The sequence below is a fragment of the Syngnathus leptorhynchus genome, chromosome 4 (assembly GCF_054491065.1).
Source record: "Syngnathus leptorhynchus isolate UIUO chromosome 4, UIUO_Slep, whole genome shotgun sequence".
Lineage (NCBI taxonomy): Eukaryota > Metazoa > Chordata > Actinopteri > Syngnathiformes > Syngnathidae > Syngnathus > Syngnathus leptorhynchus.
The window spans coordinates 16,907,552-16,935,244 of NC_141198.1; the positions used below are offsets into that span (position 1 = coordinate 16,907,552).

General features: G+C 41.8%; 2 protein-coding genes across 5 annotated transcripts; one reads left to right on the plus strand and one right to left on the minus strand.

The window, feature by feature from the left end:
* Positions 1-232: 232 nt before the first annotated feature.
* rhobtb2a (Rho related BTB domain containing 2a) lies at positions 233-27,693 on the minus strand. Of its 4 annotated transcripts, XM_085909423.1 has the most exons (13): positions 27,639-27,693; positions 27,341-27,436; positions 7,602-7,685; positions 7,415-7,496; positions 5,927-6,128; positions 5,758-5,861; positions 5,500-5,685; positions 4,213-5,153; positions 3,840-3,958; positions 3,397-3,547; positions 3,210-3,298; positions 3,029-3,134; positions 233-2,876 (listed from the first exon to the last, which is right to left on the minus strand). In XM_085909423.1, exons 4-13 carry the CDS (start codon positions 7,474-7,476, stop codon positions 2,671-2,673), a joined length of 2,166 nt encoding a protein of 721 aa, XP_085765549.1. In that variant the 5' UTR covers positions 7,477-7,496; positions 7,602-7,685; positions 27,341-27,436; positions 27,639-27,693; the 3' UTR covers positions 233-2,670. The 4 variants fall into 4 exon arrangements, with proteins under 4 accessions (XP_085765549.1, XP_085765547.1, XP_085765545.1 ...); XM_085909421.1 differs by having other exon boundaries at positions 7,415-7,685; XM_085909419.1 differs by having other exon boundaries at positions 7,415-7,691.
* ido1 (indoleamine 2,3-dioxygenase 1) lies at positions 9,042-13,450 on the plus strand. Its single transcript, XM_085910005.1, has 10 exons — positions 9,042-9,175; positions 9,605-9,700; positions 9,769-9,888; positions 10,132-10,250; positions 10,356-10,370; positions 10,451-10,550; positions 10,840-10,957; positions 11,034-11,085; positions 11,183-11,331; positions 11,395-13,450. Exons 1-10 carry the CDS (start codon positions 9,062-9,064, stop codon positions 11,793-11,795), a joined length of 1,284 nt encoding a protein of 427 aa, XP_085766131.1. The 5' UTR covers positions 9,042-9,061; the 3' UTR covers positions 11,796-13,450.

The following is a 27,693-nucleotide window of genomic DNA, read 5'->3' on the forward strand; positions in this document are numbered from 1 at the left end:
TAATAATAATTACGTATTATTATTATTTTTAGCACAGCAATGACGCTCCACTGAGACTGGTGATTTAAAAAAAAAGTTTTAAGTGTCTTGTGGACTATAAATAAAAGGCGAGCATAATACACACAGATTGCAATGGACGTTTCGTTTTTTATGTAGTAAATTTATTTACATATTTTCAAGAACACATGCTACAGAATTCCAGATTTCAATAAACAATACAAAGATCTTTTTGAGAATCAAAGCCACCCGATGACTTAAGGAAAACGTCACCTAGGCTTAGAACACTGAGAAAAACATTCAAATTCTTTTTATTTTTAAGTTTCTTTTTTTCTGAATTTCCAAACAAGGCCTCTTAAACTATGCAATAGTGATTGTGCAGCATATACATATTTATATATTCCTGGTGCTGCTTAAGCTCCCTTTGGTTTGTGCTTTTCTGCAGCGGCAATATTAGCACCCAAACACAAAAAGGATAATTTTAGAATAATCTAGAATAAATGTTATTATCTTTTTAAACTTTACCTGACGTTGTCTACATATTTAATGATTTGAGTCATTTGAATAGAACCTTTTGCTACAAAGCAGTGCAAATTTGTAGTCTGAAATTTAAATATGCGCAGTAGAAAACTTTTGTTGAATATGCACCATAGCCTATCGTTCGCATTTATTTACAATTTTAAATTCCAGTCTAATTTTGTGTGGTCTCACAATTTTTTTTTAATTTTTCATTATTGAATAATTTTAGCTTCAATGGAATAAACTTATTTTAGATCCCTGCATTCATTAGATGACTAATGCTGCAAACGTATGATTTTTTTTTTTTTTTTTCATCTTGGCCAGAATATTTTCTCTCTCTCATGAGCATGAAACAAGATATGCAGAGTTGAAACTAAAGCACTCATATTGCACACAGATTGCTTGACATCCACATTCTGAAATATGAACATTGATATCCACAAAGTAACACTACTTTACATTCAATACCATACACTGACACTGTACATTAAGGCGTGAGGTGTCATTGATGTTAAACATCAGCAGAAATTGTTCTAAAAGCAATACGCAGAGGCGTTAAATGCATGTTCATAGATGAAACACACCACTGGGGGGGGGGGGGGGGGGGAAATAACAATACTAAATATTCTGCGGACTAACTATTCATTAACAATGTTGAGTATTATTTTCTTTTCTTTTATGTGAAACACAATGTATTTTTGTTGCTTCGAGAGAGGAGATACATGCTTACCATTGTACAACAAGGGAGTGGAGAACCCCTTTCCAATCAGAAGGATTTTCATTTTTTCATCAAATCCCTGGAATAATCATTAAGTGTAGCATTATTACAGTACAAGCAGGAAATCAATTTAGACGCCCGTTTGTTTGGTATCCCTTTCCCATTTTAAGCTCTTGTTGGGACTCTGAATATTTCATCCTAAAAATTAAATGTGTTTTATTTAATCAATCCTATTGCGTGCTATGTTGTAATGCAAGTCTAATTTAAACATCTCTACTTTGCCATTATACTACAATATATCTTAGTAATGTAAGTGGAGGCCAGCAAAATGAGTCATTGGCTCATTTTTCCACAACAGTAAGTAGCTGCACATAAACGATTAGTCCAGCCTATATTCCGTAACGTATTAATCCATGATAGTGTGCTGTCCTGCTCAATGCCTGCAGCGCACAATATAAAGTGACTGCACATTACACAGTTTAACAACCAATGTACAATTTACAATCCTCCCTTTTCCACCCACAATCACATACAAGACACAACATGACAATTTGAAACACTGTAGTGCAAGGTGTGAGAAATGACCACAAATGAACAATACATCTTTGTTTTTCCAGAAATTGGTTTGTATCCCGCTGGAATATTTTTCTTTCACATTAGCAGCAATTTTTTTGGATGATGTCATACTTAATGTCTTGTCATGCTCAAAAAAGCAGGTTCTCGTGTGTGGTGAGGAGTCCAAAAAGAGCTAGCTAACCTAGAGCTAGCCTACCGCAGCTATTGGCTAGCTAAGCAGTTATTAATGATCCCTTAATCAGATAATTGATTATTGCCCCCATCCCTTGTGATGACAGATCAGATCTAATCTTTTTTTTCTTGCATTTGAAAGAAAACACGGATGATTTTCCTCTCCCTTGTGTCTCAGGACAATGAATGCATTCGTGTAAACCACAGCCCTTGTGAGGCCACAGACAAGATCACGACACATAATAATCAATACTGAGCATCTCCAGACACACTTTTAGCTCTGCAAAGTGAATACAAACATTCGAGAAAAGTAACACAGGTGCCAATAGTGTGACATTTAGACACGATTCCAGTTAACATGGTCGGCTTGTTGTTGAGGACAGACTGTTCTCATTGTGTGGTAGATTGTACAAACACTTAAGGACAAAGTGCTATATCTCTGAGACTTGGGTTGTGTGTTGATTTGCTGGTTGTTGCAGCTAATAAGCAGCACTTGGTTATCAGTTCAGGTTAGATGAAGATCATTATCATACAGGTGAAAGGTTCTTATATATAGATATTCTCTTTTGAACTCTGGGGTCATTTTTTTTTTAAATGTTTTTGTGGGCACCTAGATTTTTTTTTTTTTTTTTAAGACCTTGAAAACTTTGTATATTTGAATGCAATCACCCCTGTCCCTTTGCACTTGCTCAGATGACAGCAGAAGAACCAGAAGAAGAAGAGTTTGAGTTGGGGGATGAAGGAAGGTTCCAGAAAAGCCACTTGCGTTTACACTGGCGCCTCTGGTAAAGGTAGTCCTCTTTATCACGCTCCTTCCGAGCTCTTTGGTAGTGGTCGTCCTCTTTTAGGAACCACACTGGTGGCCAGCGATGCTTCTCAAAGTAGTCTTGGTTATCTGTGTTGGAAATGAAGAAGGACGTCATTCCAATTCCAATCGAGCCCAATTTAAAGAGAATAAAAGTCAGTCTAAAAGGGAATCGAGGAGCTTCCACCTGCCAGATGAGCGTTAACTGCAAATGAGAGGTTGTTTTAACTTCCTGCAGTTACCTGCAGATTTGGCCTTCATGTCTCTGGGGAACTTGCGGCAAACGCTGTTGTAGTTGGTGCAGATGTGGTGAAGGCACCAGCCGGTCAACTGCTGGGCACCGTGGAACTATGCAGAACATATACAGACCAATCACTGAGAATTCTGGCTCTGGTTTATCCAAATTTGAGTAGATCATCTTACCTGGGCCATGTCTAGATACACCAAAACCTCTCCGTCAATGTCAGCCCCCATCATTGCTGCCTCTGTCAGCACCGTTACGGTGTAGAGTTCTGTGAGCAATGTTAAATCCCGTCACTCAAGCTAGCAGCGCTACCCAACGTGAATTCAAATGTCCATCATCGGCACATTCCGTACGCAAATGTTTTACCTGTAAGTGCAACCAAGTGGGGGAGGCAAAGACGGTTGGCAAGAACGATAAGCTCCATGGCATCCAGGTCAGTGCGAGAACAGAAGCGACCCGTGTAAAGATATTCCAGCACGGCCCTCATGCAGCTTCGAGTGGTGTTGGGAAACAGCACCTTTGGGTAAGAAAATCATTTAGAGCTTTTGTGTTTGGCTCCACATAGAAATGTTTCTATTTTCTACCAGCTGAAAAGTGAAGCGCAGAAGCCGGAGTAATTCCATTACGACACATTTGCAAGCCTCTAATTCAATTACACTTTGTACACAGAGCACACAGCTAAGTGGTGATTTTTGCCGCAGTAGTGCTCGCTACTCAATTTGACAGTAATGACATTCACGTCGTGGTGTTTAATGACGAAAAATTACAAGCATAGTTGGATTCATGTTCATTTTTTTTTTCCGTCTTACCTCTTTTGTGCAACTCTCCACAAAAGGTCCACCAAACATAGCCGCCATCCAGTCACAACTTGAGATGAGCAGAGGCTTATGGGCCATTATGGTTCCATCGTCTAACTTGAAGATCACGTCTGCGTCGACACAGCAATTTGTCATTTGACTTAGATGGCGAAACAAAAATTCGGTAACGCGAGCAAAATGGCAACTTGTCTTATCTTGCCAAAGCGCAATTTGGTTTGAATCGAAAATCGGTTCCTCAAAACCGGATTACAACCAATCTTAGGTATTTACAGGGTCTTTAAATTTGAGGATCATGTGATTGGAAAAGTGTTTTTACGTGAATTGGCTTGGCCTTGGCAAGATAATAGAACACGTTTGTATCTACCAGAGAAGGTTCCTTTAGCCAAGCACTCTTTGACTCTGTTTGTTCGGCGTACATGGAAGGCTTTGGTGATTTCTTGATTCATGAAGGCTTCGTTGTTGAGTATATTCGCCACCATCATGCGTAGATCAAACACCTCCAGCAGCTCGGCGATGTGCGCAATGTGCATGAGCTCCTTCTCGTTCTCGTCCAGCTGGCCCGTGTACAGGTAGCGGAGCACGGCTCGAAAGGGTCCGAGCTGCATGGACTGGTCCATGTGTACGACGGTCATGGGCCTGGGGCTGTACGTTATGGGGTCGTCCACCAGCTCCTCCTGGATGCTGACGAACGCTCGGCTCCACGAGGAAAGCAATCGTCCCCGACGGCCTCCTTCCGAGTCCTTCAGAGTTCCGTCGCTGGTGCAGGCTCTCAGGTTGGCCCTGTCGCCTTCGTCGCTGCTCTCGCACACGTCGAAGCTGGCGGCCCGCATCAGCAGCTCTCGGCCCGAAAGCGGACCGCGGGTGGGTCGTTCGCTCTTCTCGTTTTGCGTTTCCATAATAAAGAGGTCGTAGAACTTTGAGGAGGATGTCGATAAGTATATCTTGTGCGCAAAGATCTTTTGGCGCTCCTGCAGCACCAGGATGACATCGGCGCAGTGAGGGTCCTCCAGAAGACCCACCGGGTGCTCTTCTGTGGTCGTCGGGGGCGGCGGCACGGTGATTATAGGCGGCGGGGGTTTGGGCGGCAGGAACGGCGCCTGGAGGAGCGGCCGCTGCACATTTCGGAGATGAGACTTCCAAAATTGCAGGTGGCGGCGCGAGATAAGCGCAGCTCGGATAGCGTTGTCAAAGACGTCCTTGACTCCAAATTGAGCAACAACGCTGGTTTCGTAATACGGCACTCCCAACTCTTTGGCCACCTCTCGACCTCTCTCCGGAGGAAGTATCTCATTTGATTTAATGGGTCTGAAAAGGAAAATTAAACTTATGTCATTCAATTATAAATATCATTATTAAATTCGATATATTAAATAATAAATATATTTATTAATATATATATATATATATATATTAATTTATATATTATTAATTTACTATATCTAATAAATTATCTATAATATTTATATATATGTATCAAATTGGAAATATCTATATATGTTTTTTTTTATATTCCAATTTGATGATGCCATGAGCTCATCTTGCTTTAATATCCATGATTGGCTATCAATTATTCCTCAGACATTTTGTTCTTTAAATATCCATCAGTCACTATAATCCTTATCCCGAGTCTTAAATACTATTTTCCTCCTACCTGGCCAAAGGCCTCCGCGCCCTGTTCACTGCCTCCAGATCTGCGTAGCGTAGGTCCAACTGACAGCCCACCAGGATGACGGGCGCCCGGGGGCAAAAGTGTTTAATCTCGGGGTACCACATGGTCTTCACGTGATACAAAGAGTTTGGGTTGGCGATGGAGAAGCACAGTACCACCACATCAGATCTGAAAAAACAAAAACAAGATTCAAAACAAAGCAACTTGTGTAACGGGCACATTTCATTTATCGTCACTCACCTGCCGTACGCAAAACGTCTGTCCTTGTGGTGGTCCCCGAAAGTATCCCAGAGACGCAGGGACACACTGACATCATCAACCACATCTCTGGAGCGCTCCAAAACCTTGAAAAAAGATCCCAGTCAATCATTTTCACAGAGCAAATCATACTATGAATTCGCATCCTCACCTCCTGGCATACTCTGTACTGGTCTATAGCCCAGACCGTGGGCACGTGTGTCGCCAACAACTGGTATTGTGTGAGCGTGGCGTTGCAGGCCCTGGCGCAGATAAGGCGGGTCTTCCCCACGGCATTGTCTCCGACCACCACGCATTTGATGGTTTCAACGTTAGGCCTCTCATAGTCCATATCAGAATCTGTCAAATGCGAGCTGAAAGACCCAAGCAGAATGTTACATCACTTCTTCAATCGAACGCCAATCGATGCCGCTAGTAGACTTCACACGCTGAGCGAGCCGTGAATGGTCTCGTGACTTCCCATTCACAAGTACTCCGTTCTTGACGTCATGTGACCATTTTTTTATTTAAAGAGGCAAGCAGACAAAAATACAAAGCACACTCCTACATCCAATATTATACTTGTATGAAAAAGCAAAACCCTCAAACGCTGGTTAACGTCAAAGTTGTAAATCTAAACAAAGGCCCGAGCCCGGATTTGAACCCCAACTTTCGAAATGCGAGGCAGATGTACTCCGCTGAGGCTAATATGCAGTATAAACGGATTATTTGTGCATCTGGAAAATAGTGGCTGTCGAGCCAGGAGTGGTTTCCAAGGTAACTGTCGCCTCTCCTCTATCAGTCGCTCCATCTTTGCATTCAAGCTGGAACTGTCTAATGGAGATTGTAGCTGAGCTACAAGCCAATGTCATTTATGGTTGTGAGCACAGTGTCCTGAAGAAAGAAAGAAAGAAAGAAAGAAAGAAAGAAAGAAAGAAAGAAAGAAAGAAAGAAAGAAAGAAAGAAAGAAAGAAAGAAAGAAAGAAAGAAAAAGAAAAAGAAAGAAAAAGAAAGAGAGAAAGAAAGAAAGAAAGAAAGAAAGAAAGAAAGAAAGAAAGAAAGAAAGAAAGAAAGAAAGAAAGAAAGAAAGAAAGAAAGAAAGAAAGGGACAGAGGGCGGTTTAGGCTCGTCGTTCTCAATGGATCTATTTTGGTCTGAATCAAATCCGTCCACTTCTTAACCGTCTTCCTCCATTTCAGCACCATGGAAAAAGCGGACAGTCTCTATTTACAAGTGAATTGCTCATTCTTTAGGGATCAATGCATCTTCTGCCATTCATAAAAAACAGCCTTCATTGAAATCTCGACTTCACTGAAGGTGCCATGCCAATATAAAACATCTCAGTGATCATGCCCTGGGCCTCTATGACTCAAAATCAACAAACCCGCCTATAATTTTCATATTCTGCTTTTTAGACTTGCGCGGTACGACCGAATGAACAATGTGTTAATTTAATGATGCAAAATATGATTGGTTGGGGGTGGGATCACATTTCCATCTCCAAGCAACGATGTTCTTTCGTCATGAGGCTGTGCTGCATTACGCGTTACGTAACACCACCGTCACTCTCTGCCGTGCTTATCTGTGGCACCACAGCAAGAAAATCAAAAGAGTGCAACCAAAAAAATAAATAAACACATGCAAGCTTCTTCCTGCTTACCGTAACGCGAGGAAGTGTCGCATGGGTTTGGTGGAGGGACGAGACACAAAGCACGACTCCATCGGATGCGGCTTTGCACCTGCTGGCGGCAACCCCTGTTCAACCTCATCTTTGTGGCCAGGCTTGGAAAAAAAACACGCTACTCCGGCTGGATCGCAAACAAGAAGAGCAGAAGAAGAAATCCCACCAGCACTCACTCGATCACGGCGGCCGGTGCTGCAGCCGTGACGGTCATGTGGGATGCTTCCACCTCAACGCACTCGATCGGCCTCTGTAGCTAATAATAGGCAGGAGAGGGAGAGAGGGAGAGAGAGAGGGGGAGGGTGGCAAGGAGGGGGAGACATTACTAAACAGTGATCCATTTTAAAGTGCCATCAATCTCGTTCCACTGATCCTCGGTGGCCTAGAAAGAGCAACACATGCTCTTTAATCGGTCTCAGCAGGGTGCTTTGGAAATCACATGCAAGATCATTGTGACATAATGCTGCAATTGGATACCAGTGTAATGCTTAGAAGTAGCATTTAAAAAAAAAAAAAAGAATCAATTAATTCTCCAATTACCATCATGTGCATTATAGGCCAAAGTCTTAAAAAAAGTCGAAATAGTCAGAAGATTCTTTCCACTGACAATAATATGAAGTTGCTTAGTACTATTTTTAAATGTTGTAGCTTTACGTAAGATAAAGAGCAATAAAGCTTCCCACTTTGGCTTTGTAAGAAAAAAAAAAAAACTTTTTGGAGGGACCTCTTTCAAAATCATTGCTGCAATATTGAGCCTGCACCACTAGGTGATGCTGACACTTTATTTTTCTGCTCCGTTCTACCGCTTTAAATAGTTGAAAAACTGCCATTCAAACTAATTTTAGGTTGGAGGAAGCAAACTGCCATTCAAACTAAATTATGCAACAAACCCGCACGAATGTTTCATATAATCCGACTGAGTTGCGATCCATACAAACTATTTCGAAATAACCAGCTATTATTATATTTGATACCAACTCCAATTTGATACTTATTTTTTTGTTTATTTTTTAAAAAAACATCATATCACCACGAGTTCCATTTTTATACTTAATTAACTTTACAAGTACACTAAATCTTCGCCATCGCAAGGTAGATTACCTACCGTAGTTTGGCCCTTTATGCTTTATTTCCCAACTTTGATGATTCAATTAAAGGTAGCAAAATGAAAAGCCAATGGATTTTTTTTTTTTTTGCAGAATGGTGGCAGGAAGAAGAAGAAAAAAAAATAGAACTTCAAGTTGAGGAAGAAAGAACCGGGAAATAATATCCTGAGAAGTTACAGAAAGAACCTTACACCATGTACTTGCATCAATAAATCACATGTAACATAAAAAATGGCAGATGACATCAAGTTGGGCCCTGTGACAGAAGCGAAAACACCATGATTCACGAGCACTTGGCATAAAAAAATTGTGGCGTGGCAATCTATCTCTCATTGCGGACACCCGCGGAAATCTCCCCTTAAATATTGTGCGCTGATTTTCCACGCTTTATGTGTCATTGTGCAGTGTCAGGGTCTCCTTTCCTTTTGCCGTTGTGTAATTATTAACATCAGGGCTAATGTGAACTCTGTGCTGGAGTCCACGCAGGCCGCAGTCTTGTGATGCATTCCGACTACCGCATATGTCTTGCTCTCTTAGATGCTCAATGGCTTCTTGCAAAGACTCCACAACGCCTTTCTCTCTGCACGCGTACCACGTCTCGGAGGAACTGGGCTTTATTTTATCAGAACCTATGGTGGGTATTTTTCACCGCTAACAATCTACATTTTGTGAAAATAGCTTGAAATTAATTCCTGATTGTTAGTTGCCTGGAAGCTCTCAAATGATTGAAGTAAAAAATATACTTTTAATGCGAATATTTGGTTTGCTAAGAGTCAAAATTGCTCACCTAGCATTTAGAAAATGGACCGCCTAGCTTGTATGCTAGCTACTGCTATTGATTTTGATCAATTGACCGGGGAAAGCCGCAATCTGGCATTCTGTTTGCTTTGTCTTGAACTTTATTCTGAAAGGCAACGTGTGTTTACAAAATCATTTTTGTGTCAAGATTTTTACGCAGAACATCTCAGGTCACCCAGTTGAACAACTGATTGCACCCCCACCCCGCTACATCATCTGACCTTAACTATTAACCAACTCCATCTTCCTGCATTTGTTCCCAAAGCAAGAACTTCCACCTTACTACCAACCATGGATGGACATTGCCCATCAAGTCCCAGAGCTTGTTCTCGCACATGAATTGCGTGCGCATATCGAGAAGGTGAGTGGACTCCACAAATCGACAAAGTCAAATTTAGTGAGTCATGACTCAGTGGAGTATTTGTGCAGATGCCTCAACTGAGCATCCAGTTCCTGCAGAGACATAAGGAACTCCGGCTAGCCCACCTGGCCCTCGGTGTCATGACCATGGGATATGTTTGGCAGGAGGGTGAGAGCGACACAGTCAAGGTATCTCTCATGGTTGAATTTTTTTTATTTTGGCAAGTGCCCAACACAGTTACAGTTACAGTTACATTTGATAGAACTTGCAACACCCCCTTGACCCCCCTTTGGAGAGGGAAAAAAATAATTCTAGAGCTGCCCCTGGTTACTGGTAATACTAATGGTGGATTAAGTTTTGAAATGATTTTTTTTTGTTTTTGTTTGGTGGACGAGGTTTAAATGTTACATGACATGCATTCTCCATCCAAGATGCTGCCGCGCACTCTGGCTGTTCCATACTGGGAGCTGTCCCGACGTTTAGGACTGCCTCCAATTCTCACCCATGCTGACGCCGTGCTAGCAAACTGGCGCAAGAAGGATCCAGAGGGGTGAAGACAAATAACTACTGAGCAAATCTTTGTTGTATTGAAAAAAAAAAAAAAAAACCTCATCAATGTTCTGTTGTTCCCATTTCTTTGCATTTTCCATAACAGGCCGTTAGACATTGGGTGAGTGTGGTTTTAAATTGTTTTTATAGTTGCATACAAGAGTGGACTCTTTCAACTAAAGCTGGATTTACTTCCCGCAGGAACTTGGAGCTGCTGGTCAGTATTCCTGGTGGTGAAAATGTGCGAGGCTTCTTCATCGTCACCCTAATGGTGGAGCTCGCAGCGATTCCTGCTCTGAGGGTGAAGATGGAGTTTTAAAGTCATGTTTGAATATATGGACCAAAGGATTGAGACATTTTATTTCCATAAACATAAATAGCTTTGTAGCTTCGACTCTCCTGGGAAGGACTTTTCCAGATTTTGGTGATTTTTAATTCAATTAGAAATTTTTAATGTATAATTTTATCATTTACATTCCAATACAAATTTTTTATTTAATTTTTAATTCTAGTAAATTTTCCAATACTTAATCCAGTTATTATCTTCAAATCCAACACAATTCTAATGAATCATTGTGACTGTGTTTCAGAGCATTCCGAAAGTGATCAATGGTGTCCGTTGTGCTGATACTAAAGCTGTGGCCCAAGCCTTAGGAGACATCAGCCAGTCCATAGACAGAATGGCAGAGTGCCTCAGACTACTGCATGGTAGTGGCTTCTTGAAATCCAAAGCAGAATCATTCCTTTAGCACTTTAACCAAAGTACCACATTTCTCTCATATAGAACATGTGGATCCTGCTGTCTTCTATGGCATCATGAGGATCTTCTTATCTGGGTACTTCAATCTTTTGTAACATCAAATTTCAGGTAGCAGAAGTCTACACACCCCGTGTTTAAATGCCTTCTCTCGTATACGGGACATTCTTCCACAGATGGAAAGACAACCCATGTATGCCAAAAGGTCTGATTTACGAAGGCGTCCAAACAGAACCTATGGAGTATTCCGGAGGGAGTGCCGCACAGAGCAGTTTACTCCACTGCTTTGACGAACTTCTGGGAGTCAAACATGAAGCTAAAAGTGGTAAGAGTCGCGTGGGATTGATTTTTGGATTGATTCTTATATGATGACCCTTTCATCTGGCAGGTGCCTTTCTAACATGCATGAGAAATTACATGTTACCCGCTCACAAGCAACTCATCCGGGACATCTCCTTGCAACCCTCCCTGAGGATGTTTGTGCAGCAACACGCCGACCAGCAGCTAATGGAGGCCTTTCAGGAATGCGTCGCCAAATTGTTGGCTTTGCGCAACTATCACATCGCCGTCGTCACTCGCTTTATCACAATCCCCGCCGCTAAAGCCCGCCAACGACGGAACCAGAGCAAGGATGCAGAAGCGGCGGAGACCCTCAGTATGGCCCCCGTTGCGCTGGAGGAACGGGGCACCGGCGGGACCGGCATCATGAGTTTCTTAAAAACTGTGAGGAATGAAACAAGAGACACCCTGCTGCCAGCAACCAGCAAAGCCACGACGCACAATAGCTGAAGCAGTAAATTAAAAAGGGATTACTCAGCCTAGAATTTTATATGTGATTTGTAATTAATTTTTTATTAAACATATAAACATTTCAAAATAAAGCTACAAATTTTGAGGAAAAGAAAAAAAAAAAGGAACAGTTATAGTTTAAAGCAGTTTTCATGTTCTAAGGCAGGAGTGTCAAATTTATTTTTGTCACGGGCTGCATCATAGTTTCCTTCGGAGGGCCATTGAAATTGCCAACCCAAATAAATTTGTGAATGTCTCATATTATACATAGTGTAGGCTACACAACAAACAAATAACTCAAACAACTGTTAATATATTTAAAAAATACCGATGGTAAAAAAAAAAGATATATTTTGAAAAGTGAAAACAATTTGTCATTTTAGTATTGACATGAATTTGATGCGCCATTTGTCTTTGCGGGCCAGACAAAATGATGTGGCGGGCCGTATCTGGCCCCCGGGCCTTGTGTTTGACACCAGTGTAAGGGAATGGAAAGTTATACAAAAACCTATCCGGTCCCACCCTTCTTGTTTTCTAGATTATACACGCAAAATATTAGACTGGCAGGTTATTTAAATGATAGAATCTTCTGGAAAGATGACTTTTGCCATTGTGATAATAAGAGGCCCTTTTGCTTAGCGAGCTTCACATTTGATTTTGCTTGTAAACAAGCCTTAACCGCATAGACGTGAGTGATACCCATTATGTAGTCCAAACCATAATTCATAGCATTTCTGTTACTTTCTATTAAATTCAACCACTAACTCCTCCTCTCATTTGAAGTGTAATCCAAGAAACGCATTGTCTCGTCCCAGATCTGTGTAGCTGGATACCAGAAAACTTGCAAAATAGGTAATTACTGAAACCAAAACGTCTTGGGAGGTTATTTACGGGTTTTGTTCAAATAAAGCGACCGAAGATGGTTGCTATTGAATTTAGCTCTGAGAAGAAAAGGGTAAAATTGAAGGCATGTTAAATACAAATCTATTTGTGGCTGAACAGGAACCTCTTGGAGCAGACTTTGGAAGAAAAAGTAGAAATAAAATAAAAATTATTTAAATCAAATCAATAAAAAAACAACCATTCACATCTATGGTATTATTTTTTTAGGCCGGAAATCTATTTTGGTTATTTTCTTCACGGTCAACACATAGAGCTATTTATAGACGTGTTGCAATATCAGATATCCCTCAACCAAAATACGCCGCACTGAAATATTCACACCCTGGAAACTTTCCATCTCATGAAATAATCAGCCTTTGTCACGTCTTCATTGAGCGGGCGCAGCTTTGCGGTGGGATCAACATGTTGAGGCACAATGCGGGGCTGAGATGCATCACTTAGCAAAATAGTTACCTCAACGCTCCTGTCATCCCTCAGCCCTGACAATACTTGCTGATACTGAGACATGAAGGGATGGATTGTGCCGTGAGTGGCCTGACGCTGTGTAATCTTCACCTTTCCTGGCTCCTCTCCAGCGGTGTTTCATTACAACGACACCCAAGCGAGATGTGGCAATTAGACGTGACAATTCGGCCGTCCTGGGTGACCCAGCTTATCGTGCCCTCCGCAGCCAAGCAAGGGGAAAAAAATAAAATAAAAAGATCTCGAGCATAGGGGAAAATAATTCTTTACTAGTCCTGCATAAGAGCAGCACATCATTATATAATATCCACTTTCATCATCAGGAAATGAGTTGACAACAGAAAGTAAATGTAACAAATAAATATTAATGATAAATAAATAAAATAAACCATAATGTTCTAAGTTTTTATTGCTATTGACGTCCAAAAATAAATCCCACAAGGAATTGTGAAAAATAAAAATACAGAAAATGCAAAAATACACATTTGGAACTGAGGGGTTATCATCTTAACCCTGAATTTTTTTTTATAGAATTATATTTACACAGAGGCATTTTCAAATCTATCTTGTAGTCTTTCGGGCTTGAGTAATATGTTTAGATTTCTTTCTTCTGGTCGGACTCGACCTGCAGCTTTTTGATGGAGGACTGGAGCGCTAATGAATTCTCAGTTGTCAAATCTCTTCTCATACAACAGTGCATTATTTCCTCATCTGAAATCCCGACCAAACTGCCATGAGAACAAACTCGTAGGAAACGCTTCACAACCTGAGAAACGCTCTGTATAAATGTCCTCGAGGTCAGCGAGGCAAAGGTGAGCAGAAACTGACGCAGATATGGAGAGAATTGGATGCTTGTGTTTTCACATGTCACAGTTATCTGATTAGATCCTTCTTCCAGTGCCAAAGCAAATAATCCCTTTCCTTATTGCCTGACTTGGGAGGACTCCCTGACAACCGGACAGTAAACAAAGACCATCTCCAAGGATGTCTTCATTGTGTAGCCGAGGGGCCGGGCGGCCGCTAACTTTTTCACCTCGCCATCGAAACGGCGGCTGGTTTCAATGTAGAGCATGACACACGCGCAAATGCGTGTGCGTACTCGCCTTGCGCACGTCAAGCCGCTCAATTGTTTGTTACAACATTTCAAAAACTTGCCTCGTGATAACAGGAGTTACCGATTTTCTTGCAAAGAACTCAAACCAGACATTTGCATACCTGTTCCTCACTGGGGGTCTTATTTCAAAAATGGATTATTATTTTTTTCTTGCTGCCGTTTATTGCAGAACAGAAGGTGACTCTGGGCGTCATCTGGACTTGGCCATCTTTTGTCAAAAACTACACAGCCCAGGGTCAGGAACATTGTTATAATTCATTTAATAGCTTACACGACTTACAATGTCTGTTATACAGTTTGCTAGGCAAATATTTTGTGTTCATTCATCATTCCGGGGGGGCCCAAATAACCAATGATTCACCCTCTGGATTTTTTTTTTTTTTTGCCGTTCGGATTTAAAAAGCAGACAGGACAGTTGACCTCAGAGGTTGCGGTTCCTATGGATATGGTGTTGCCAACAATTCTCGAATGTCTTGATCACCTCCAGGCTGCCGTGACTCATCCTTCCTCCAACGGCATCCATTTGGACACTTTCCACCGGAGAACCTCGAAACCATCTTTGAGTGTCGGCGTATGACAAAGGCATCTCGGTGCCGGCATTTCCTCGCACATCACTTATGTGGTCTGTTAAAAGGCTCTTTTGTGCTGTCACCCTGTAGCAATTTTATCGCCTCCAGCCCAAAATCTCCACATGAAAGAGGAGCGAAACACGGCTTGAAAGGGTGGCCTCCACCAGGTGTAGGATTTCTGTTGTTGCCAGTGTTGATGGAGCAAATCGGATGATGTCAGCGACGCGGCGGCTGCGTAAATGCTTGAAAAAAAAAAATCAAATCTTGATATAGTATCATGTGGAGTTTGCACGCTCCAAAAAATTCTGTCAGCTTGGCATCTGATGGATTCTTGCTCCGGGCATTCCTGTGAAGCTGCAGGGTGTAGCTGGATACACAGCCAGATTGTTGATATTGTTGAAATTGTTCTTTTTTTTTTTTTTGCAAACATTTTGATGAGTCACTAAGTGACGCTTTCATAGACTGAAAAGAGGAGCAAGATTTCATCAGACAATGGAAGCAGATTGAAAGAAAATCTTTCAGCCACAGAGATGTATTGACAACGTTTTTTTGTTTTGTTTTGTTTTTTATTAACAGTAGGGAAATTCATTGCATGTTAATTTTCGCCATAGTAGAACAATACATTTTGGTCAAATTTCTGTTTGTGTCTGAATTTTGAGAACATGTCATATGGGAAAAATGTGCCATAACGAAAACTGTACCTGTCTCATATAAAACACAAAATACAAAACCGAAAAACACTTGAAAATCCTTTGTTGAGTATTTTGTTGGACCTTTTGGTGCCGAACCTCCAAATAGTGCTATTTTGTGGGCATTTGGCTGTTATTGACCAAAAAGTAACATTCGAAAAATACGTCAACCCGTAAAACCGTTTATCGTGGAACTGATGTTTTTCAGTGCAAGGGAGCCTATCATTTTCAAATGTTAACATCTTTCCTTATTTGTTTTTTAGGAACACCGAGTTAACTGAGCGACCGAATCGTTTTTGTGTCGCTATCATTTTTTATTTCTGGTTGAATAATTACCATCCCACGTTTCTGTTTCCCCGTCTACGGTACCTTCTGCGGTAACGTCACATAAAACACAAAATACCAAAGAAAATACAAAACACACTCGGGGATCTCATCCTTTACATTCTTCAGAACCTTTTATTAGATTTTTGAGGTATATTTTTCCAGAACATTTTGAACTTTGCGGCCGTTGTCGGAGTTTTCGTCAGGGGAGCTGTGCAATATATATTATCATTATTATTATTATAGAAATCAGTCTTAATACATACTAGGTCAGATTCTGACACCTGAAAAAAAAAGAGGCAAGGAAAGCAGACAAACAGTTAGCCTAGCCTTTTAGCTAAACCAGGTCCTGGTCTTTGGACTGCTGTTTAGTTGTGATTTGTCGTTTATCACAAGGGTTACATTTCCGACCACCCCTGTGATAATTATTATTATTATTATTATTATTATTAATGTGTTTATTTATTTCTTGTTTTATTTGCACATATTTTAAAACTGTAAATTCAACAGCACTGTAGTATCCGTGTCTACCCGTGACTGAAATAATGCGTGCGTCAATATTCCTATTGACCAAAATGCTTTCTCACCTCACCCTCGCTCAGCGGTTGTCCGAGCGACGTGAGTCAAGCACGCTTTTAAATCTGATTTTGACAGCGGCCAGAAGAATACGTGACATTCAAAACGCTTTCGTCACAGGATTAGCAGAAGCCCACGAGCGTCACGGCCTTTTGTCTGAAAGGTTAGCGCAACTCCGAGCAGCGCGACTGCGACTCACCGCTGTTGACGCACAACTAGCACAGCCAGGTGCAATATACACAACCCAAGTTTCAGACACACACACGCATGCAAATGAAAGGCCGCACGCCATGGCTACACGTGCATGCACATGCACAGACAGGTCCACATTCCCTTCCAAAGTTTCACCGTGTTGACTCCCACTTTCCCCACTTGGCTTGGTGTCACAACCGTATTGTTCTGCCCACCCCCCCCAACCCCGCTTGGAGCACTGATTGACTTCCTCCTTGCTGATTTGATACCTTTCCACACTTGGCACTGAGCCACACACATCATCATGATAGCTTGTCATCCGGGTCACATAAGAACAGTCAATTTCATTTTTGCAGTCAACGGGAATGAATTAGCGTGACCATTTTCTTTTCTGTAAATGTATTTAGTTCAATGTAAAGCCTTCAAAATTCACTTCTGTTATCTGGAACTGCAACATACGTGCTTTACAAATTATATTTAGGGTGGGCAACGGTTTGTGTGCATAAATGGATGGTCATCAGACCGTGCCGCACTTGCGGAGTACCACAGGGTTCTATCCGAGGACTACTCCTTTTCCTTATACATGATAGTAATGGGTTTTTTTTTTCTGACCTAGATATCTCAAAATGGTTTCAATTACCTACTTATCTCTCTGTGAATAGTTCTAGCTGTGTACTGTTCTGTAATTTTGACATAATCAGGTTTATTTTTTGGTGGGGGATGAAGCACATGAATCCGCACAGGCCCTTGCCGACTTATGTAAGAAAAAAAAGGAGGGGGAGGGGCTTCCTTTCTTGAGAGCAGCTACCAAGAGATGGAATGAAAATCCCGCAATGGTCCGCTAATCCCGAAATTCCCCGCGAAAACATTGCACTTCCTCCCAGGCGAGTTCCGGACTTGTTGGCATGCCGAGCGGAGGCAGGCGCAGGGTGGGCTGCCCGGGTGAGGGGGGGGGGGGACAAACTGGAGACAGATGGGGTCTCGCAGACGGAAGGAGCGCTCAGGTGCATCGGACTATCAAAGCGTAAGAGACGCCCACACATTTACACGTTATTGGCCGAAATATTTTCAACATGATATGGTTATGTTGTCTCAGTGACCGATATAAGAAATCCACATGATTTTTTTTTGTATTGGATCTCATTTGTTCCAAGTACCGGTTCTTTTCACTGAGTGGATTGACAGGTTCTTGTGCTTACAGAAACCCATTCAGACCGCTGTCCCTGTTCTAACACTTGCCCTTCTCTACCCACACATGGCGCTCGCTACTCTCAAGTCCTGAAAAAGTATTCGTAAAGCAAATTATTACAGTTTGTTCTGCCAAAGCATGTCCAGCAAAGCCAAAGACAACCACATTTAGATGAAGGACCTTTTATTTTGTGCCATGTAATTGGACAAAATTGAAGAAGGTAATATTGTTATTATTCACAGCGGGCTTCAAGCAGGACACACAAATAACTCGCTGCCAGATGTACTTATTCAATGTTTTCATGGATGAAATTAGTTTAATAGTACCTAGACATTGTTCATTGCAAAAAATAAAATAAAAATCAGTGGAGCCAAAAAATATTGTTCCAGATTTTTGGGTCTCAGCTTACTTATGCAGACGTCTTGGGACTGGGAGCCATCACCGCACAATTATTGTAGGACATACCTACACTATTTTTTCATCCTGGTTAATGATATCCATTTGTCCATTTTCTAGACCACCTATGCTCCGTTTTAAACATTTAAATGATCCAGATTCTGCGGCTATTGTACATATTACACGAGTGTCTGACATTATATATATTTTTAATTTTATTTCATATACCTGGGTGTGATTATTCGTTCAGCCGATTGACTCGAGTATTAAAAGTAAAACCTCAAAAGCTTTCCACTCGACAAGATGAAGCTTAAAATTTGAATTCAAGCCACAGCGGTTTTCAGGAAAACCAGGCAACAGCTTTTCCCCAAATATTTGTTGACTTTTTTGTTTACTGCTAGGACCGATCAATGCTCGTCTTCCAACATGAACTCATTTTTCCAGTGAGGCAAAGCATCTAAATCTTAGACGACATTTTGCGCTTGTGCAGTCCCAGTCCAATGTGATGATTTTTCCTCCAACACACTTTTGCCACATGTCCAAGACTTTTTGTTTCCTCTCATTGATTAGTATACACAACGTACATGTATATGTAAATATAAAGGCCCCAAATGCAGAAAAGCAGGAAGAAATGAAGAAGTCTCAAAATGAGTGCTTTTAAAATAATAAAGGCAAGTAAGGTGTGCATAAGAGTATAAACCGTAACGCGTCGAAGCCCCGCCCCCCCAAAAAAAATCAATTGACATGTCTACAGGCACCAGACAGCTCCCACTGAAAACCAGAAACTAAATACAAGCAAACTAACAAGACACGAGTGGCTGAAGCTGATAGTCAGACGCGAGGAACAGCATTGAAGACAACAGGTGGAGATGAAATCCAAAACGAGCAAACAAGACATGAACATGGAACACAGGAAAACGTGAGGAAACCTGAAACCAAGCTAAATCTAATCAAAGCAAAGTCAACACTGAAGCCCTCAAGGGACACAGCAAAATAATCACCAAGGGGTTACAATTGCTATTATTTACTAAAACCAAGAAAAACATCAGGAGATGTCTACCATATTGGACCTTTTGTCAACAAAGCCTTTTCTATCACTTCATTTCCCAGATGAATTTGCAAAAGCATCCATTTGGAGGAGCCATGATGTGATGTTGTGGTAGCAACAACAACGCTCAAGTGTTTTCATCTTTGGGTACATGGCAGCGCATTGTGGTGAAGATCATTCCTAATCCTTTTCCTGAGAGGAATATCTTTAACGTGAAAATCTGATTTATTGAGATCCTCTTCACGCTGACTGCGAGTGGACGGGCAAAAACACAGCAGCTGTAATTATAGCAGCAGTCAATTTCTTCTTGACATCATCCAGTGACATGAATGGCCACTTTCTCTCTCTCTCTCTCTTGGAAGACCTCATAAAAGTCACTAAGCTACTGGTGCCAATTAGCTTTGAAAAGTGTGGTTGATTCCCTCCATGGTGTTTAAACAACATCGAACGCAACGCTCATAACAAATCACTCGGGCTTCAGACCAAGTTTCGCTACACACACCGGACACTTCAACGACTTCAAAGCGGCCGTTGCGCATTATGGAAAATGCGACTGTTTCTTTGAACGCTCAAATGAAGCATTCCAGCATGCCAGTGGCGTTAGAAGAGAAAACTTGATTTATTAAGAATATTAAACAACAGCAGCTGCGCAATGGGTCAACTTCACTGTGAAGGACGTACTGGCATCTGAGCAACTTCAAACAAATGAAGCAGTAGAAAGCTTGAATGAAAAAAAGTCTCCTCAGGATAAGCTTCTGAGCCATGAGAACATCTGAAAATTCATGTGCGAGATAATGCTCAGACCTCAAGGAGCTTGTCTGGATTAAATCCATACAGTACGAGTGTCAGCATGTTTTAGACGGGAAAGAAAGAGGTGACGAAATGTAGATGACACAATTGACCATTTTCAAACACACCATCTCCAAACACAGATCGGATCTGATCAAAGCCGATTAAAGGAAACACGACGTAGACCTTGTCCTTTGGCAATCAAACTTGAGAGCTCGTTTATATGGAAACAATCCTGTGAAAATATCTTATCTAGTTGTTTTGTCTCTTATCTGGTTGGTCTTATCCCAAAACATTTGACTACTTTCACAGAGGCCTTGGCTCTCTCACTTGGTTGGTTCAGTTCCCACTCAGTGACATTTGCGTCTGATTGAGTCTTTATCTATCCTACAATTGGCTCCACTGTTAGAAAGAATCCAATTAGGCTTAAAAATTGGACTGACACTAGGACTAGGTCAAACTGACTCAACTTCCCGGGACGGTCCCTAACCCAACGGTTTTAAGGGTGGAGCTACCAGTCCAGGGTTTAAGCCAATGAAGACATGTGAAGCCGTTACATTGTCACCCATGATTGAAATTTTCAATCCCAGCCAAACTAGTCGCCGCACATGAAAACTAGTGGCAAAACCCCGCCAGTTCAATCCCGTTTACTCGCACCGCTCGGTGTGCGGTGGGCCTTTTTGTGGAGATGGTACCGATACGTTTTGAAAAGAGCTGTCCAAAACACAACAACAGCTCAGCTTTTATCGCTTTGACTTAAATACCACATTGTGTAAAAGCCCCTAAGACCTTAGAGATAACCCACGTAAGACTGTCCTCATTCATAAGAGACTCTATAACGACTTATACTTTTTTTTTTTGTTGCCATTCATTCTTTGTCACAGAAGCATTGAATGACCACGGAGTCGACGAATCTCCTATCATAAGACGAGAGGCTTTTAAAAATTCCCCATGGGAAAAAAGAATACAAGCTAAAGCGTCTGCGGTAGCCAAGCAGCTGATAGCGTCTCTCTGGCGGATAGGGAAAATGAAGCAGCCTCTGTCCTACGCCGCTGGTGGGAGCGTCTGTCAGCAAGCCACAGGCCGCTCACGTTAACTGCCAGCATTCCCACAATCTGGCCTTTATTAGAAGGCCTAATGGCATCCCCAGAATCAGGTAGATCTCAACTGCCCCACAGAGAGAACACTGAACACAGGCTAATTCATACAGGACGGCCTAAAAATATCTCCCCCGAGTGAGAGATGATGCCAAGCAAAGCACTCGGCCTGCCGGGCTATCACAAAGGATGTTGTTGATGTTAAACGAACAGAAGGTGGAGCGACATTCCCCGAGTCGAACCTCCAGATTGATTCAGAAGGAGCTCCGGTCATTCCGACGCGACCATCGCTTGTGAGGCGTTGATGCGAAGCTGCCGCAAGGTGTGTCGGAAAATGTTCAGATTCCCGAGGAGGGGGGGGGGGGGGGGGAGGGGGGTTGGGAAACTCGTTTGTCGCGCCGGGTTTTTGGTACGTAATTGGAGTCGGAGCTGTGTTTGGTTTGGAAACGTATCTGTGACTCAACAAGAGGTTTTTGCGCTCATAACCCGGCGGAAAGCACCATTCCCCTTTGCTTTGTACTGCTTCCACCTCATTCATGTTGAGTCACAAAGCAGCGACTGGGGGAAGGATGTTTCCCCCACAAATAACTCATTGTGGTTTTCTTGGAAGCAACGATTGACCAAGATAAAGTAAACGTGCTGTGTTGCTCCCACGTTTTCATCCTGTCAAGCTCTGAATGCTGCGCATCAAACCGCAGTCAAATGACTTTTTCTCATCAAGTCAACTTTATTTACAGAGCCCTTTTAAAACAACCGCAGCTGCGCAGAATGTCCAAATCTGATATAAAAACAAAAGGCAATCAATTAACACGAGAGTAAACTGAATAAAAAACTGAAACAATTAAAAATCTTATGGTGAATCAAAAGTTGAAGAAAATGAACGAAAGCGTTTGCTAGACCTTGTGGGGACCGAGAATGTGCAGGAGTTTTTTTTGGAGCTGAAAAAGGTGGAGAAAAGACAAAACTGGTCGCCGGCCAATTGCAGGGCACCAAAAAAAAAAGGGCGGGGCTCTTCTGATTTGAACGACTACACTGATCAATGTATCGATTCTGTTCATTCTGTCTCCACTTTGACAAAAAGATATTGCCAAAATAGGTCAGGTGATCGAAACCACAAAACAAAACCACCAGAAGATTATTGTTTGGAATATTAGTTCAGTTCTCCCAATTAACACGGGAGGAAACTAGAATAGCCAGAGAAAAGCGAAACAATGGACAGGCAAACTTCACACAGAGATGCTCCGACGGATACAATGTCTGCTATTATCCGTCTGGAGAGTTTGCGAGATCATTTCCAAAGACAAAATGTTGCAGTGTCTTCTCATGTTTCTCCCTCCTCCGCACCTCTCCATTTGGCCTTTTGTTATCCTTCATCTACGAGGGAATCCTCCGGCCTTTAAACGACCTCGGAGCCACCGGGGACCCCGACTGCCTCGGCGTACACAGCTTGGCTTTTCAGCGTTGAGTAAACACGGGATACGGCTAACCTTATGTGTACAAAGATTAGGTTTCCAACAAGCACGGAAAAGGCAGCTGTGCATGCTGGGAAGACCGGCACCGGGAGACTCTGGGATGCTGACGAGTCCCCGAATGACTAAGTGAGGATTGAACTGTTTTCCAAACAACGGCGGAATGAAATGGAAGGCGTCGTTCGGATAGAGGGAGCAACAAAAAAAAAAAAAAAAGAACTCGTTTGAAGTGTTCGTGACGGATAGACGGCATCCTGGAGAGGCGCCTCGCATGCTTATGTGAACGCACGTGTGAACAGGCAACGTTGAGGAAAAAACATCGGATAAACAATACGGTTATGGCAACGGGAGGAAATGAGGTCAAGTGCGCAGGAAGGTTCCCGACTTCCCCTTCGAGTTGTAAATAATAGCTATTAAGGAGTCGGAGTTGGCCAGAGGTTCACCAATGTACAATTTGATTCAACAGGGACATCTGAGGTCATAGGATTCAGAGTCCAAGATGGTTCAAAATAGGAACCATTCTGGGTTCAAGCAGGACTAGATGTAGAGACAACTCCTGGGTCTCCTTTCCATTCATCCATCCTAAGTCATGCTGAAACAGGAAAAAGAATAGTTTCGACATAGTTGTAAAATTAAATTGTCCAAAATGCCTTGGAAAGATTAAGACCCAAGATGCAGGGGCAAGTATTAAAAACAAAAAAGATTGCTATACACTGCATTTGTTTGTTGTTGAAAGATTATGCAAAAAAAAAACATGAGCCAGGAAAGAAGCCATTAAAAGTTTTTCTGTTCCGCTTCTAAATGATGGAGAACAGGATAAGGTGAGGATCCAGGAAATTTTTTGGACCTTTGACTTCATTCTCTGAAAAATCCAACCTTATTCACTGCCAGCAGTTTTCAAAGCAGTTCTCCGTCTTGCCAAACATTTTACAAGATTTTTGACAGAGCTCTCAAGACCCACCAAATATTGTGTGACAATCGAAGAACTCAGCAAAAGAAAGTAGATTCTCTTCTTTCACCAGAAATAGTTTGTATTTTTGTAATTAGCATTCAGAACATAGGAAAGTTTCCCCCCAAAAAGTCGAACTTTACCGCTGTTTTGCAGTGCGACTGAATTCGTCAACTCATTCTGTGATTGCCCATAAAAATAAAACAAACAAAAAAAAAGATTAAAAAAAAAAAAATTCAATTTTGGGGAAAATTTCATCCAATTTTCAAAATTGCATTTCGACAGATAAGCATTTTGTGGCAATCCGATCACATGACTAGTTTAAGCATTTTGGTGTGCTTTTAAGCAAAGATGATCTTTTTTCTATGTGATGTTTTGGAGCCCCTGAAAATCTAAGGAGCCTTATCCAGATTAGGTGCAGTTTTAGTTTGATTCAATAGAGGGAAGAAGAGTGGACTCGACAGTCTTCCAATCACGTAACTTTTCTTGAGTGACAAAGGGGATTTCTGCAGAAACTAACCACCGCTGCCCCCGACCCCCACGTTTGCTACGACCGGGCCTTTCTCTACTGTTTCTTTTTCAACACCCATCTTTAGTTTTGATCTTAATACTTTCCAGAATGCACAAATGAAGTGCATACGACGCAGCGCAATGAATAACAGCGGGCCTCAAATTCAGAAGAATAGCTGATGCTTTCCAGGAAGGTTAACTTTAAAAACCTCTGGCACCACACATAGCGATGGGGGGAACAGAAAATGATTGCCAGACTTTTGCACCCAATTAAAGCTATTAAAACTCAGAAAGAAAATAAAACATAAAAATATTCACAGGGATAAGTAATTACTCTGCAATGTAGACTTGTTTGCCAGCCAGATCATGACTATATTATCATGAGCTTCTTTTGTTAGCTCTGATGCAGACTTGTGTGGAATTCAAAAATGGGGAAAATAAATAAAATAAATAAAATAAAATAACCCAGGAGGGTTACGGTTTGTCAGTCACAATGGGCCAACGGTGTAAAAAAAAAAAAAAAAAGATGTGACTCAGCTCACACGTGCTGGGCACAATGGCAGCTGTGTGCTCGCTCATAGGTGGCCCTTTAAAGTTTACAAACATGCGCCGTAAAGCTGCCATCGAGTGACTTTGCCGTGAGTCACGTTGGACTCGCTCGCGCACAGGCCCGTGCATGTGCACCTGCGTCGCCACCTTTATGTCTAAAAGTCACGTTTTATGCATTTCCAAATTGGCATACATGGGGGGGGGGGGGGAAAAAACCTCAAAGCTAACAATGCAAAAAAATATATATGTTAAAGTCCCCACAAGATAAAAATAAATGTCGTATAATTTTGACACAAGACAGAGTATTAACACTTCTGCAAATCTTCAGCGCCATGTGTATTTAACAAATGAACTCCAAAAGTGTGTTTGGCGTTTCAATGGCTTTCTTTCCACAAAAGAATATTGCTGATGGCAAAGACATCAAATGAGATGATAACCAGAGAACCAGAAGCAGAAATGTTCCAGATATTGCTTACTGTGACATAAGAAATGGTCCAGCTGCTCTGTACAACGTGCTGAAATAAATTACAGGCAACTATTCTCTGCAACAAACAGATGCCAAGTTGGACGGACAATTACTTAAACAGTACATACTGTTCTCGTGCTGGCAACAGATACGCACTGCACTTATTTATTCCAGCAACGCCGAGTCTCATTCTGCGAGCGCCTTCCTGTTCCCTCTCTTGTCCCAATTTAAACGCTAACATTGGTCATACAAATGTAGAAAGATGGCGTCTTTTAAACATAGAGTCAGGGAAATAAAATACTTTTGAAAAGACTCACTGCCTGTCCATCTGTCCATCCAATCAGCTCATCCATCCATCCATCCATCCATCCATCCATCCATCCATCCATCCATCCATCCATCCAATCAACCTACCCATCCATCCATCCATCCATCCAATCAACCTACCCATCCATCCATCCATCCATCCATCCATCCATCCATCCATCCATCCATCCATCCATCCATCCATCCATCCATCCATCCCTCTCCTCAAGTACACTCCCGCCCAGCCGTGACACTAATGAGCAAAAAAAGCACTCTGGAAAAAGGAATGTTGGATAAAAGGGGGTGTTGGCATCGGGCTGGCAGTGTTACCGGTTCAAGTATTCCAAATATTGCAAGCAGGAGTTCATTTAGCTTGTGAGTAACTTACAAGCCGGGAGCTGTTCTTGCCAGACAAGGTCGACATGTCGATGAAAACAAAATGCAAACGGGCTGGTTATCATCCCAGATGGAACGATGCTTCCCAGGACCTGAGCTGTTTACAAGCTCATGAATTTCTTAATGGAAAATATTCACCTCCAACAAAGTCACCACCAGTGTTGCTGGATGTCGAACGGAGCACACACACACAAATACAGGCGTGCACACACACACACACTCACACCTGATTTTCCACATAAAACCTGTGTCTCTAAACAGTGAAGTTTTCAATTTACAACCTCTTGAATTGTGACACGTACTTCTCAGTTAATGTGCGGTGGAAAAAAATAAAACTCACATCACTTCATTGGTGACTTTTTATTCCCTTTGCTTTTCAAGATCAAGGTCGAAAGTCAAAAATAGTCTCATCTCAAATCATCATTGCCAAATGAAATGAATGGAAATTGCACCAAAAAAAAAAAAATGCTCAACTTTGCTAGGTTGCTAGAAATGAGATTACAACAATCCACCAGTCTATCAATTCAACTTTTTATCTTTCACTCAACTTCTTTCTTTCAAACCATTTTTGCTTGCAGCCTTAGAGATTTGAAAAGGACATTTGTGCTACATTGCGGTGTCATTTGATGAATTGTTCAGCCCTTACCGAGAGCTGTTTCTAATATTTTGGTTGGACTTAGCTGGAGGGGGGGAGGGGCGAAATATTAGCAGCATCTCCCTGTATGACGCAGCGTTTGTGACTACTGGAGGATATGAGCTTGGCCAGCATGTGCTTTTTTTTTTTTTTCTGTTTGTCTGCCAGTTGATGTGTCATGGCTTTGCAAGAGCTCCCCAGCCGGGTAGCTGAAAATGAAAATGTCTCAGCGAGGGACGTGGATTTGCCAGGAATGTTCACACAAGAAAAGGTTACAAGGACCCCTTCTTGTTTCCACTCACTGCGAGCGTTCCATGCGGTTTGCATTGTGACGGCGCTTCTGCAAAAAGGCACTGGAGCAAAAGTGCCATTTATTTATTTCACCAGCCACGCGGGGGGAAATTACCATGTAGTCCAGGCTCAGCAGTCATAAAACGGACGGGGAAACTTTCCAAAATATGTCCTTCAAAGTGATTTAAAGATCATCTGAAAAGATGCCAAAACCCGATGACGCCCATGTGCTTCATGTATTATGTCTGACGGCAACGTGATCCATCTCCAACCAGTGCAGTTGACTAATCATGACCGGGCAGGATTTATTCCCCTTCTTGAAACACCCTTGGGATCTCAGACCAGTGCACAAAATACAAAGTGATTGTACAGATCTACAAAGACGAATCAAAACAATCATCATAAATAATCAAATACCATATGAATTGACTTTCAAATCCCAAGACATTGCAAAAAATCACTTTGGTGATTCAATTATAACAACAAAAACACAAATACACAAGCATAGTTGGCCTAAGGTTTAAAAAAACAACATTTAACTTCAGTCCATCCTCATCAAACAAACAGTTTTTTCTTTTTCAAAAATCTTACAATCCAACAAACTCTTCACAATCTGCACGCACTCACCTGGCTCGTAATGTGTAATGCCTCTTCCTTCTTTTGATCCATTTGGACAAAAGCGACTTCAATGTATCCAAGGCCACAATTTTCATTCATTAAAATCTAAAAACAGACAGGTGCCAATTATGCTGTGCAGCTTTGCTTCTACAAAACAAGGAAATAGGCGGAGTCTCTCACTTCCCAGACATTTTGAGCATTTTTTTTTTCTTTCCCCCCTTCCAAACTATTTTCAAAATTGCTTAATATTTCATACAAATAACAGAAGCAGCCAAATGGTATTGATTTGCATAGGATGTCGACTCACTTCCTAAAATGCGCCAACAGCTGTCGTGTTCTGTGGGTGTGGTTCCGGTGACAAG